Raw genomic sequence first — 14,001 nt, forward strand, 5'->3', positions numbered from 1 at the left:
AGTAAAACACAGGAAAAACACACATGTGTTCGCCACAATAGTTTTATATACACAACACTATTCATATGGAACATCACAGTTCTGATTACTTAGACACAAAGAGGACACATTTCAAACCAAATGTTATTCATGTTAACAGTGCATGACGCAATTTACACACAATAAATTATCCAAAAAGCAGACAAACAGAACACATACAGCCATCCGTCACAGAAACTCTTACAGTATCAGATAGCAAGATTTTTGGCACTTCAGTGAGAAAAGTAATGAGAGGAATAGAAGATCCTCTTTAAACAAAGCATGCATAGATGGCCTTTACAAAAAAAAACTATACACATTTTTTACATCCATATAATAATTTTGGCATATTTATGTCTTTAAGATGCTCGAAATCCCTTATAAATATTATTAAAGAACACATGGAGGAATAAAGCCGTCTATACACACATAGTTTAGGGGAGGCCTCTTAAATATTTATTTTAAGTGCTCTTGAGAAAACAGCTTCTGTTCGGTTTTCCTGATACACTAACTCTCTAATTGGGGGGAATTAATGTACATCGTCCATCATCAAAGTGCAACAAACACTTACAGTATCAAAGTAGGAGTAAAAACATGGGAAGTGTAATTATAAAAGCTACAAAGAAATTGTTTGCAAAAAGGCACAATGGTTTCCTCACGTAGGAAGAGAATGATTAACATATACACTGATAAAGGCACAGCACCTCCCCTGTAACATTTCCCTTATTGTATTACTTCAAAAATTAACTTATTTCCATCACATTTAGACACAAACATACACAACCACAACAAAGCAACACACATATATTTTATCGTCTGTCCTGTTACATGTCGGAGAGCTTACATTGGGATTCTCAGAGATAAACTATATTCTCCTCGCCCACCTCCTCCCCGTTCTGTCCTTCAAGGGAGAGGTAAGCCTGCGGTGGAAGGAGGGGGGTCAGAGAGGGAGATGAAGAGAAGTCGCCCTCATACAGTCCATGACCAGTGATCTCAGACCTCCAGGGACCGAGGGGTCTCCTGTCCGATTGCGGGCTGAAGTCTGCAAGAAAAAGAACAGTCTTAAAAAAGGATATTTTTTGTACGATATAGATTCAGATTCAATTTATCTGTGTTCTCTTAAAAACTTGTATTACATTAAAATATCAATAAGTGCCGTTGATTGATGTTATGCCCCAGATGAACTCTGTTAACTTCAGCACTGCCTAAATCCAGTGTTTTTATGGTTGAGCTCACAGTTTTAGTCATGCAACAAACCCTCAATCAATAAAAAAGACGTTTCTAAAAACTTCCTCACCGGTGAAAATTAATTTGTGAGTAGGTCAATTGTTGTATTAAACCCATTCAAACATTGCACGTACTGTTGTTGGTCCTTTGTGGCTGTGCAGAGACTCTGCTGCTGAAGGGGTGGGCGGTGTCGTTCAGAGGCCGGGTGCAGCCTTGGTTGTTGCTGTAGTTCGGGAATGTCAGACCATCCGCAGGCTGTTTGCTGTGAGCCTGGCTCAGCAGGGTGTTCAGGCTGTTGTAGAGGCTTGCACTGAGGCCAAGGTTAGCGGTGTAACTGGAGCTGTTCAGAGAGCCATCATGGCTCTTCCTTGGGATGGAGAGCAGACGCTGGTGCTGGTTGTTGTTGGCAGGCGGGTGGAGGCGGTTCTGCTGGAGGGAGGCGAGCAAAGCTGCCTCGTTCTCGTACACTGAACAGCTTCCATCCAGGCTGCCTGAGCGGCTATGGCCAGACACCTGGGAAATGGAAACAACACCTGGTATTTGTGCTTTTTCCTGGTAAACATTTTCATCCCCACATCTTGATCCTCTACGTTCCTGTCAATCAACCCCATCTTTTCTAACCTTGTATCCATCCAGTGATATGGTAACAGGCAGACTGCTCTGACGGTTGTGTCTCCAGCTCTGCAGGAGCCTCTGCTGGGCTTCGATGTTTTCCTTCTCCCGCTCCACACTCCTCTGGCCGTCCCTTAGTCGGTCCAGATTTTGCTGATACTCCAGCAGCTGAGCCTCCAGCTCCTTGCGCTCGCATCGCAGACGCTCCGCCTCCAGGAAGCACTGCTGCTCTCGCTGCGCCAGTGCACTCTCCTGCTCACTCTGGAGACAGATATGTAACTTTTAAAAAAGGAGTGCTGATTGTGTGGTGCAGTATGTACAGTATATTAATCAAGAGACCTCAACATGTTTGTTTTTATACGCAAATTATTAATCTGACTTTCCTGCTTCACATATAAACCAACACAGAGCGTTACAGACTGGGGGGGGGGGGGGGGCTCTGTTGCAAAAGGATGCTAGCTGTCTTTGCATTTCAATGTGGCACATTTTGAGTATTTAAGAATTTTAAAAAAGTAAACAGGAATATTTCATAACTGTGATTAATTGACAGCACTATAGCATTGGGAAAATGTTATGCTAAGAAACTTGCTGAGCAGAAACTTTAATTCATCTATCAACATTAGCCTTGAATTTGTATTTAAAGGATATTGGATTTTTTTTAAAGATATTTTGGGGTCATGTATGCCTTTATTTGTGGGACAATAAAGATTGAAAGGAAACATTTTGAAAGAGAGAATGGGGGAAAATGTAACAATTGTTGAGGGTTGGTATTAGTAATTTTTGAGTGTTTATTGCATGGCCTTGCGGAACAGTCTTTACATTTCACTGCGCATCTGTATGAGCTTGGGACAAACAAAATCTTGAATCTTGGACTCAAACGTGGGACGGCCGCGTGGCCTGTGGCCTTTGCACATGGGGTACACAATCTAACTGCTGAGCTGAACTGACGCCCTGACATGTTGCATTAGCTGTTTGTTCTTGCAGAAACACAAACCCGCTTTCTACAGAAAAAGGAAGTTAGAACATTTCCCCACAAAACATCTGAACTTCACAGGAAGTTCTGTTGACATCTACGATCTGCAAGAATCTGATCAGAGAGAGGTGAATTCAAAGTGTTTTATGACATATAAAAACCATGACTTTATAGGGGTTATGAATGCGAATATGATCTTGTTGAATTTTTCGAATAATTCTGTTCTTTGGTCGAGTCTACATCACAGCAACAGGTGGTGTTTTAGAATAACTACCTCTGATTTGACAGCATTGACTTGGGTGTGAAATGACCAGAAACTGGCACGGAAAAAAAGAGATGGGCAACAATAATAACCAAAACAATGGTAATGTAGCCCCGAACTGCCATGGGGTGACAACTGCAGGGAGAGAGAGAAATAACAGAATGGAGACAAAAGAGCGTCCAGGTAACTTAACTGAAACATCAGCATGAGACTCACCTGTTGTTTCTCTCTGGTCAGACACTCTCTGTCCCAGCGTTGCTGCTCCTGTTTTAGCCTCACATGGAGTTTCTTCACCCCCTCCACCTCCTCTTTCCTCCTCTCTGAACCTTTCTTTTCTACTTCCTCTTTCTTCTTATCAAAACTCCTCTGCTTCTCGAGCTCCTGGATAAAAACAGAAACAGGTTCAGTATGTTCTTATTTTAAAACTAGAACACAGAATTCTAGTCTAGCCTCCTCAGAACACGTGTACATGTTGGTGTTGGTTTGAAGTCTAAACACTTTTATTACCACACTGTTTTGGATGGAAGTGAGGGTTCGGAGCTGAGGTTTGTCTCCCTCCAGGAGGAGGAGTTTCTGGACTTCATGGCAGCTGTCCTGGAGGGTTACAGCAGCCTGCCAACACAAGGAGGAGAAAACCTTATCCCAATCTGCATTACTCTATATCATCAACATGCTTATTACATACGAGTGCTGGGGTGACATTTGTTCAATCATCTTATGGCAACTAAATCCTTTCAAATCTTAAACCTTTCTTAAATCAAGATAGCACTTTAAAATGACTGGAACACAACATTTTTCAGGTTATGTATTTAATTTTAAATGACAACTTGAGTGTGTTTCTCAATAATTAATTCTAAAGAAAATAAAAAGGGAGAAAGATTACATATGTAATAAGAAAACAACAAAAAAAACAGATCAGAAAATTACAGTATTTGATATCCTATCCTTTAAAAAGCTAAAAATTAACTTGCAGATTCCGTCACAGATAGTTTCCTCACCTGCAGACTATAAAGGAGCTGAGTCAGACTCTGGACGCTCTCTGCCACCTGCAAAAATCTGTGTTATTACACATGGACACTGACGCATATTTTTATTATTTACAAACACTTGTTAAGGGGTTTCAAAGTGTTCAACCTTAAACAGTGTCCCTTTGGTGTCTCCACTTTTCAGCTCAGCAGCAGAGCTCCACAACACGCTGTCCATTCCCATCAGCTCGCTGTCTGATCCAAGAGAGGTGGAGCTCATACTGAGCGTGCTCAGATAATCAGCTGAGGCAACAAAGAAAGATGAAAGACCCAAGTGTTACCGCTGGTGTGTGTAAGTCAGTGTTGTTGAGCACATCCGTAAAATAAATGGTCAGGTTTTCAGTGGATCTGCCACTTACGTTCAGATGGAGACTCCTGGATGCTGCTGCCGTGGCTGTTGTAGCTGAAGCCCTCCGGTCCTCCCACAGGTGAGCCCTGACTCGGAACAGAAAGACCATCACGGGCCTGCAGCATGGAGATCAGGTTCTCCGCTGCAGAAACAAATATATATGGTGCTTTTTAGTCTCCCAGTATGCCAGTACACACTACTGTACCACACCACTTTAGATAAATGATTCACTCACACTTTAGTTTTGTTTCCATTCATATTGCATGCAGACTGATATTTCATTATTGATATTTCCAGAGTCATTTTCCTTGGTATGTGTCATATTAGTATAATCAGAGATGTGCTTTTGCTGCCGTGGATGAAGAAAAACTGAACAGAATGAAGAAGATTATAAAACATTTTCTAAACAGCTTCATTTTTATAACAGTTTTTGTGTTCCATTGCTATAAACAAAGGCTGAAATGTGCTTATAGGTTAATGAAGGCAATTGTTTCAGTAAGGGTTAAGCCCCTGCGTGTACAGAAGGACAGTACTAGATGAAGTGTGTGAAACTGTGTTTACCATAATCTTATCCAGGCTCTCGTCATAAATAGATCTGATTCAACGTAAAGACTTTCAAAATTTATATGCCAGTGTGGAAATACATTTTAAAGGGATGATGACTGAAAAACGTGTCAGAAGGATGAATTCATGTTCATATTTCATAATGCTAAGATATAGTTAAAAGGCTGTGCCAAAAATTAGACATGAGAATATGTTCTCAAACTTAATGCAGCATCATTAAGTTGCCACAGATAAGATTTTTATCGTTCACCTTCTCTGAGGGCAGCTGTGAGTAGAGACGAGGCCTGTCTCGGCGTCTCGCTGTCCGTTTCTGGTTCCACCAGCAGATGGCGATGTTGTACAGCTTCTGGTGATCGCACGGTTAACTCCGTGAGCTCAGCATAAAGCTGTAACTTCTCCTCCAGGCTGTTGCAGATTCGCTGGTCCTGACCCAACAGAGTCTCTGCAGAAACACACAACAAAACGACCTGCTGTTGTTTCTGGCTCTAACATAGAGCAAAGCTTCAAGGAACAGATTTAGATTTGCATGTCAGCACACAAATGTTTTCTTACCTTGGAACTTGGTGATCTTCTGAGCTCTCACCTCTGCCGCTTTCTTGGCCTCCTCTAGTTCGGCGGTTCTTTCCTCCTCTTCCTCTTCTTCAGGACAACTGCAAGTGGGTCAGAAAATGAGTAACTCACAAATATAGTAACACACATTAACCAGGCGCACACGCATTTAAATAACATGCACAGAAACACACCACAGATTTGATGTCACACACATGCAAACACACACCTCTCAACAGCTTGTCGTATTTGTCTCATCCATGCATTCCTCTCGTCTTTGGTGGTAGTGTGAACTTCATACATCTCTGGTCCAGCTGAGGAGGCAGAGATTAGGAACATCCCTCTCTCATGATTGGCTACTTCTCTAACAATGAGCTTCTGCAGAGGGATCACAGGAGGCTTCTGGTCCTGTGAGAACAAGAAAGCACAAAAAGATGGGTCAAAGGATAGACAGAAATAGACAACAAGCTATCTTTGATTTCAGAGGTCAAGTCTCTCTTACCACAGCAGCAAATATAAAGCGCTGATCTTTTTCTTGTACGAAGACTAAAACATCTGTGAGCAGAAGAGCCAAAGTATCTGAAAATGAGAGAGGAGAAAATAAAATGAGGCTGGCTCTTTGTTACATTTAAAATATCTTGTGGGACTGAATATTATTTATAGACACCTTTTAGACGTCCTGTGGCAGTCTTCCAGTAGACGAGCCCTTTATACTGCAGATCCCTGTTTTTGAAAAGGAGGTCCTGCTTGCGGAAAACCTTGCCATTCTTCAGCTTGGCAAAGCTCTTGTTCTCCAGCCGGGCCAGCACTTCCTGCAGCTCCTGACACCTCTCGTACTTATTTACAGTCAGGTCCACTGCAGCGATCACATCTCGGATCTGGGCCAGAGCTCGGGACAGATCCGAGTACTCCTGACCTCCCTCTGTGGGGGGAGGTAAAAGAAACGTGACGTTAAGATACCATTATTCATACATTATCTTTATGGATTACCCCGCTAGGGGTCTTGGAGGGCTGGAGCCAATACCAACTGTCTTTGAGAGGCGGGGTACCTTAGACTGGCTGCCAGTCAATCACAGGGCTGACATAAAGAGACAGACAAGCATTCACACCCATGGGCAATTTTAGAGTCACCAATTACCCTAACGAGCATGTCTTTGGACTTTGAGACGACAGCGCTAACCACTGCACCACCGTACCATTATACCCCATACAAACATTGTTTGTCAGTCAGACAGAGCTGGTAGTAAAAAAAAATCTAATCATTTTGGAAAATGTATATATTAAATTTAAGGAAAAGCGTACACAAAGCAACCTGTTGCAGTATTGTTATAAGATAGAGAGAACATACCCTGAGTGTAATGTAATATCCTCTCCAACAGCACTGGGTACTTGGTGATGCGCTGAGTGACCAGCAGGATGAATTCTGGGACCCCTCTCCGTCTGACCAGAGAGTTATTGCTCTGTTGCTGTGAGCAGAGAAACCAACACCAAAATGAGAATCAAATTGTTTTTTATGTTAATCAATAGCCCAAGAAGTCTGTGGACAGGAGCTTACTTTGACAAAGTTTTGGAATTTTTTATTTTGTTGCTGCAGTTCTTTGAAAACATTGACGGCCTCGGTGTGATGGCTGCAGAACTCGCCGTACACCTGCTTCATCTTCTCTGCATTTTCATCAGCGAACTAAGAAAGAGGCCATTAAAGAGGAATTACAGATTAGAGACTCGTTAATGTGTGTGTTTGACAAAATATAAACATATATCTGTGTGTGTTTAGTCCCTTAAATCTGTCTTCACCAACCTGCTGAAGCAGCACACTTCCAATGTGATGGATGAGGTAATTTCGGGGGTTCTCAGGTTGGGTTGCAGTCTGTCTGCACTCCTGCAGTGCACCAAAGAGGTTTCTGTGAAAGAGCAGCAGGGGGTCCAAGCAGGGGAAGATCCGTGCCACACAGTCCAGATCGAGCTGCAGCTCCTCCAGCATGCCCCTCCTGAACACCTCAGACATGACCGTCAGGGTTTGGATGTGGTGCAGCTCTGTTTGCATAAGCTCTATGATGGGTCAGAGAAAGTGGATGTGGATGTTTACAGGTGCAAATCAGATGCTGAGTTGGACACAGATCTCTCAGGGCATGAAATGATCTCACTAACTGGAGAAATCTCAGGGGAAAATGGGATTGCTTTAGGCGTTTTTGAATATACACATGAAAATGTCTAGAAAAGTTCAGGCAGGATTTCTCCTGATATCTCCTGAGTTGGTTGTTCGCCTATGAACCTGTCAGACAAGGGGGTGTGGAGTGACTCTCAGACACTATTATGACAATTTCCTTCATCCTAGAGAAACTCATAGTTCGTCATATTCACCATATCAACAAAAAGAGCCAGGAAGAACATACTGGTTAACAGTTTCATTATGTGCACGGAGATCTCACAGGACATATGCCAGTCCCGTGCCAGTAACTTGATACAAACGTAATCACCCATTCCCACTTGTTCGTGGTGAATTTCCCTGAATATATCCTGCTGCTTTCTCAAATTAGCTCATCCCGACCTCATGCACAAAAAAAAAAACAACATTACTTGGGGGCTTGAAGGAGAAAGGCACGGTGAAAGACAGGTAGAAGAATGTGGCTGTCTTTTCTGTCACATGACATTTCAGGAGTTTTGTGTATGTGTGAGAGCAATTTAAAAGTGATGTTCTGCTGAAAACAAGTGAAACTAATGTAATAATGGCTTATAACTGCACCTTTAAAACTTCCACTAAAAAAACTCCAAAACTGTGGGGGAGGTCTCGACAGAGAGTTTTGTCGGGGTCTCGACAGGTTATCATCATGCATATTGTTCATAAATAACACTGGATAAAGAAGAATCCTCCCACCATAAATAACATCCTGCCGTTTGATGGTTCGTCTGTCGTGAAGCCTGCAAAACTCCGGACTGACGGCCAGACTCCACGACTCAACCTCAAGTCCCAGCAGGTCAGCAGACAGGTCACTCAGTAGTGAGGCATCAACAGCATCTGCAGCATAAAGAAACCTCAGCTTTTGTCTTAATCATATCCACCCAGCAGTATATGTTGAATGTCATAGGTATGGCTGGTTATAGTGTACGTTTGTCTTCCTCACCCTGTGTGGTGATTGGTGGCTCAGTTGACGGGGCGGTCGCCGTGACCGGAGTTCCCTCATCAGATAATGAGCTGTTAGAGCAAACTGTCACACTGCACTCAGTGTCCTGAGCTGCTGCATCACTGATCCGCCTGTACAGAAAATAAAGAAATTAAGACCGTAATTTGTAGGTAGTTATTGTTCCCCACAAAATGCAGAGATACAGAAATCTAAATTAATTTACCAGTTTTGTGGTGTAGTACCACCTCAAGGCAAGCGTTTGTAATTATAGTGTTAATAATAATAAGTGATCCTTCAATTTTACACTCTGTCTAATGAACATGAACACAAACATAGGTCGAAATACACACACATGCACAAACAGGATCCTATGGACATGCACTAATGGAGTGAGGGGACTGCCCACAACAAGTGCTCCAGAGCAGTTTTGGGGTTCGGTGCCTTGCTCAAGGGCGCCTCTGCAGTGCTCAGGAAGTGGACTGGCACCTCTCCAGCTACCAGACCAACTTCCGGACTTGGTCCGTGCCGGGACTTGAACCGGTGACCCTCCGATTCCCAACCCAAGTCCCTACAGACTGAGCTACTGCCGCCCCATATTATGTATCATATGTAAAAACTCTGATTAATATCATTCTGTTCCATTGGGTGATGTATAGTAGAAGTAAATAGTTTTAAAAGTACCTGCTGTCTATAGAGATGGAGAGGCTTTTGGAGAGGGGGGCGGTGGGGTCTCTCTTCTCTTTGGTCATTGTAGGAAGTGTAGAGGAAGAGGAGAAAATGGAGGTGGAAGTATTGTCTTTCACAGAGTCTGGAACAAGGACAAAGAGCAGGAGAAGGATTCAGTCACTTCTTGGCGTCTTACCAATCCTACAAACAAATACTTCAAATGTCTGTTTTGTGTTGAAATGCTTCATTTGTATGTCCGTGTAGTCACTGAATGAAACACTAACTGGATTATAAAGCTATGAGGTGGTCTGTTTTTTTTTTGTCAGTCTTTAACTGGGTGTGTTGCCTACAAATGTGACAATGTGTTGTAGTAATTTAAGCCGATCGTGTTGACCTTGACACCTTCAAAGTTTCACATTGAAAAGAAAAATGACAAACTGTGAGATAAACACTCAGAATTTGCACTCAGGCACAACCACAACACGCATAAATACAATCCAGGCCAGATCCCCCACTGAGAAGGATTAAAATTTAACTTAACCAGGGAAAGAAAAACATGAAAGAGGGGACAGTGGGGGTAAGGTGCTGAGGCCTTCACAATCTACTACCGGAGAAGAAAGGAGGACAGGTAAAAAGTTAATTAATAGACAACAGAGGGAGGACGGCACGGGAGGGGGGGGGCATGCCGTAATTTCTGACTCACTCTGTGGGAGAGACAAAGTCTTGCTTTTCATCAGCACTGCATTCCTCTCCTGCTGCTTCTGAGAAGAGACATAATCATATTACGATCAACAGCTGTAAATCATAGCGTTCTTGTGCTGGGAGTACAACCTACAGTCAATACTAGAGACAATTTATGCCCAGAGGAAAACATTAAAGAGACCCCCTTAGACCCTTTGTTATGAACATGTTCAATGAGTGATGTTCAACACGGTCCATGAGCTCCTTTGCTAGATGTTGGAATTTGACTCTCCATGCTATATCCTGTTGCTCTCAGCCTGTCTCTCTTCGATAGCCGCTTTATTTCTTTGTTTTGGCATGTAGCTGTGTTGCCTTTATTAGACAGCACAGCAGAGTGTGACAGGAAACAGAGAATATCATAGGGAAAGACCAGCAATAAAATCAGGATTTGAGATGTGGCTGATGCCGCCACACAGCTTGCGTTTCACTCCACAGGACATGCTCAAGTGGCGGTAACACATTTTTTACATTCCCTTAGAAGGCTTTTAACTAATCCCCAATATGATATTTAAACTAATTGGATCGATAATGTCTAGCAGAGAGCTTCATTTGTGAAAGTAATCGGTAGCATTGCAATTGCAGGGAGTGATTTCAGGGACATGCTTACACTAGGTGCAGGTTCCTGTACCGTGCATGTTTATACACCTCTTCCAACTGTGCCAGCGCCATGGAAGTGTACCGTTGAATCCAGGACCGCTTGCCTAGTGTGAGTGCACCCTAACATTTCAGTTCAGTAAGAGTTGATTGTGTACTTTAAAAGGCAACACGTGGTGTTTTTGAAAGGTGCTATGCAGTGCTAAGTTTGTCCCTGTCTAACATGGTATGCGTTATGCCTGTGCAAAAGGTGCATGGGCATATAGGTAAGTTTGCGTATTGAGGTTTGATGCTAGTTCGTGGCATTTACAAAAGAAACGTTGAAAAGTGATCAAAAAAGGCAGCTAGAAAGACGACAAGCTGGTAAACATTTATGTAAACAGTCAGTGCATAATTAGAAATATTCAAACCAGCAGTATGGTGACAACATGAGTATGAAGATACTTGTTTTTGGATGTCAAGGACTAACATTATATGTTTTAATGAGAATCACTGAATGCAAACATAACTTTTGTATGTACAAGAAAACTCCACAAGGCACCTTTAACGAGAATTATTGTAAATCATTTTGGGGGCTCAGTCTGTAGGGACTCTGTTCTGGACCTGCCAGTTATTCAGTGGTTTTTTGGCGACTCCTGTTGGTCGTCTATCATAGTTCAGTGTTTTGGCATTGACTTTCTAGCTCCTGTGTGACAGGTAGTTAACCTAAAAATGGCATGTGTGCTACAGTGGAGCTGGGCTGCATCCGAATTGCCAAGTACCTACTCAATCTGTCAGTAGACAGTAGACAGTACCTACTATCCGTGCTGTATACTGTTTAGTACCTACTATTAAGTAGGCGCACACAGTAGGCAGATATTTGTTCCTACTTCATCTGATTCATTCAGTAAAGAAGGGGCGTCATTTACGTTACCTGAACTGGCCGCATTCACCCGTTTTTTTTGTTTAACTTTATTCAAGAGTAATGCGCATATACAGTCAGGTAAAGAAAAAACAATATCACAAGTAAAAGACAGATTAAATAACTAAATAACATACAGTACATAAAGGAAAGTACAAATGAAAGACAGTAATATACAGAATATAAAATAAAATAAACCAATAAAGACACATTTAAATAGTTAAATCATTATTTAAATAGAGGGGAAAGGTTTTATAATAATGCAGACATTTGTTAATTTTTTTGTTGTTAACTAAAAGTAGCGATTTCAGTCGGGACTTTAAATTAAGATTAAATTAATTCATGTTCGTTTGTTTTTATTTGGAGGCGCACCTGAAGTGACGATTTACGTTTAATTTCACACAGCATTGTGGGTGGTAAAATACAATTCATTTCCTGAAAGCACGCATCCGATCCATACTGCATGAAACCCGGAAGTTAGTATCCATACTGAAATGTTCAGTATACTGAGGTGGACCCAAAAAATGCATACTGAATGACCACGAGAGTTCAGTATACTGAAACTCCATACTGAAAAGTACGTACTGCCTACTGAACTGTGGCTATTCGGAAAGGGCCCAGATGTCTGCTCATCCTTTGCCATCCTTCTTTCATAGCCCTTGAGAAGGCATTACCTGTAAGTTTGCATATTACAATATAGTTTATCTTTGATATAAGCTCATTCTTTTGTAAGATTTATGTTAATAATGGATGTGATGAGAAATTTGTTGTGAAGACTAAGCTAGCCTCAGTTTCATAGGCATACATGCGTTCCAGCATGCATATTGACATGTATGTAGGTTTGATTATGTAATACTGGAGTTATGTACAACAAGTGATATTTACAAGTACTTTTCAGTTTCACACTGCTCATAAGTAAAGAATCTCAACATCACGCCGTGGTCCCGAGAGTTACTGTGTGACGTGTTTATCTTGCTGGATAACTGAATGAGGAAATTCAGTGAGGCCAGTATAGACTCGGGTTGGGAGCCGGAAGGTCACCAGTTCAAGTCCCAGAGCGGACGAAAATATGGAAGTTGGTCTGGTAGCTTTAGAGGTGCCAGGTCACTTCCGAGTACTGCCAAGGTGCCTTTAGGCAAGGCACCGATCCTGTTTGTGCATGTGTGTATTTCGGGCCTATGTGTGTCAGTAACAGAGTGTGACACCAGAATTTCCTTTTGGGATTAATAAAGTATGTACAATTAAAATAATTAAAAATAATTGAGGTAGTTAAGTGGTATGCGTGGATGGAGTTTTAAATAATTAAAGAGTCCCTGGAAAATATCACATTCAAACAATGGTGATTCTGTATTTTCCCCTATATTCCCCCAATGTTTCTGTGGAAGTACCTCTGTCGTAAATGTCAAAACAGTAATGATACTTTCAGTTATATTCTCACGGACAGAGTAGCTCTACAGATGACAAGCAAACTTTTCTCCGTGTCCATATTTAATTGAGTGCACCTTTTAAGAGATAGTTTGACTTACGAAATGCTGCAACATTTAACACTCAACCCTTGTAAATATCTTACAAATCACAACACAGTGGGAGCATCTGGTTGTAATCCGCAGCATAATGAGAAACAGATCAAACAAAGTGTTCCCATGCAGTAGAGATTGTCACAAACCTCTGTTTTTTTAATGTTTGTGGAGTGATTTGTCCGTTTCAACTTTGACTGAAATCATTCAGTATTCTTGCTTGTTGGTGTGAGGTCAATGAAGCGGGTGATATTGGTTCTTACCTTCCCGCAAGCTGCAGCGGACTCTCGACAGTTTTTATGGACGTTAAGGAAACAGTCTGCAAACATAGACACGTGAAATCTCGGTTAATTCCATCACTTGACTGAAAATAAACACAATAACCACATTTCTGGATTCGACGTCCAGATTGCTGTCAAACTGCCGTGCTGCTCAGGATTCATGCTGGCTTTGTGGGAGGAAGAAAACCAACTTCATGTCTACTGCTAAACAAAACATCAAGGCAACACGTGCAATGAGATTTACACAAACCCTAAACAGTTCAGCCACCACACACATAAAATAACATCACTGACAGTATAGTACTTACTGGAGCAGTGCAACAGCTCCTTCCCAGAAACAGACTTATCACAGGCCACACAGAGAGCAGGGCCAGATGGAGACACAGGCACAAACTGGTGTCCATTAGAGGCTCCAGACTTCTCCTTTCCCTCCTTCACCTCTTTTCCCTTCACCTGAAAGCCAAGTCATAATTTTTAAACTTTCTCAGTTAGCAGACTTTTACTGCAGACAATATCACATAAAACACCAAAGAAGAAATAACTGTGTGCGGCAGTAGGATAGAGGGTAAAACACACCTGTTAAAGTGGAGTTAGCTGAGA

The 14,001-nt window shown here is 42.0% G+C and overlaps 1 protein-coding gene across 4 annotated transcripts in view; it reads right to left on the reverse strand.

Moving 5' to 3' along the window:
- Positions 1–26: 26 nt before the first annotated feature.
- LOC132974482 (rho guanine nucleotide exchange factor 28-like) overlaps positions 27–14,001 on the reverse strand; it is a 42,309-nt gene continuing 28,334 nt past the window's right edge. For all 4 annotated transcript variants that reach the window (XM_061038561.1, XM_061038560.1, XM_061038562.1 and 1 more), the window contains 22 exons: positions 13,710–13,854; positions 13,384–13,439; positions 10,071–10,128; positions 9,383–9,509; positions 8,702–8,832; positions 8,455–8,595; positions 7,378–7,628; positions 7,135–7,260; positions 6,928–7,045; positions 6,247–6,501; positions 6,082–6,158; positions 5,809–5,987; positions 5,583–5,680; positions 5,281–5,472; positions 4,477–4,608; positions 4,227–4,360; positions 4,091–4,138; positions 3,600–3,704; positions 3,309–3,473; positions 1,867–2,118; positions 1,380–1,758; positions 27–1,060 (listed from right to left, as the gene is read on the reverse strand). In XM_061038561.1, the coding sequence (XP_060894544.1) occupies positions 873–1,060; positions 1,380–1,758; positions 1,867–2,118; positions 3,309–3,473; positions 3,600–3,704; positions 4,091–4,138; positions 4,227–4,360; positions 4,477–4,608; positions 5,281–5,472; positions 5,583–5,680; positions 5,809–5,987; positions 6,082–6,158; positions 6,247–6,501; positions 6,928–7,045; positions 7,135–7,260; positions 7,378–7,628; positions 8,455–8,595; positions 8,702–8,832; positions 9,383–9,509; positions 10,071–10,128; positions 13,384–13,439; positions 13,710–13,854 (3,357 nt within the window). In that variant the 3' untranslated portion in view covers positions 27–872. The remainder of the gene's footprint in view (positions 1,061–1,379; positions 1,759–1,866; positions 2,119–3,308; positions 3,474–3,599; positions 3,705–4,090; positions 4,139–4,226; positions 4,361–4,476; positions 4,609–5,280; positions 5,473–5,582; positions 5,681–5,808; positions 5,988–6,081; positions 6,159–6,246; positions 6,502–6,927; positions 7,046–7,134; positions 7,261–7,377; positions 7,629–8,454; positions 8,596–8,701; positions 8,833–9,382; positions 9,510–10,070; positions 10,129–13,383; positions 13,440–13,709; positions 13,855–14,001) is intronic.

Source organism: Labrus mixtus, chromosome 5, assembly GCF_963584025.1.
Source record: "Labrus mixtus chromosome 5, fLabMix1.1, whole genome shotgun sequence".
In the NCBI taxonomy this organism is placed as follows: Eukaryota; Metazoa; Chordata; class Actinopteri; order Labriformes; family Labridae; genus Labrus; species Labrus mixtus.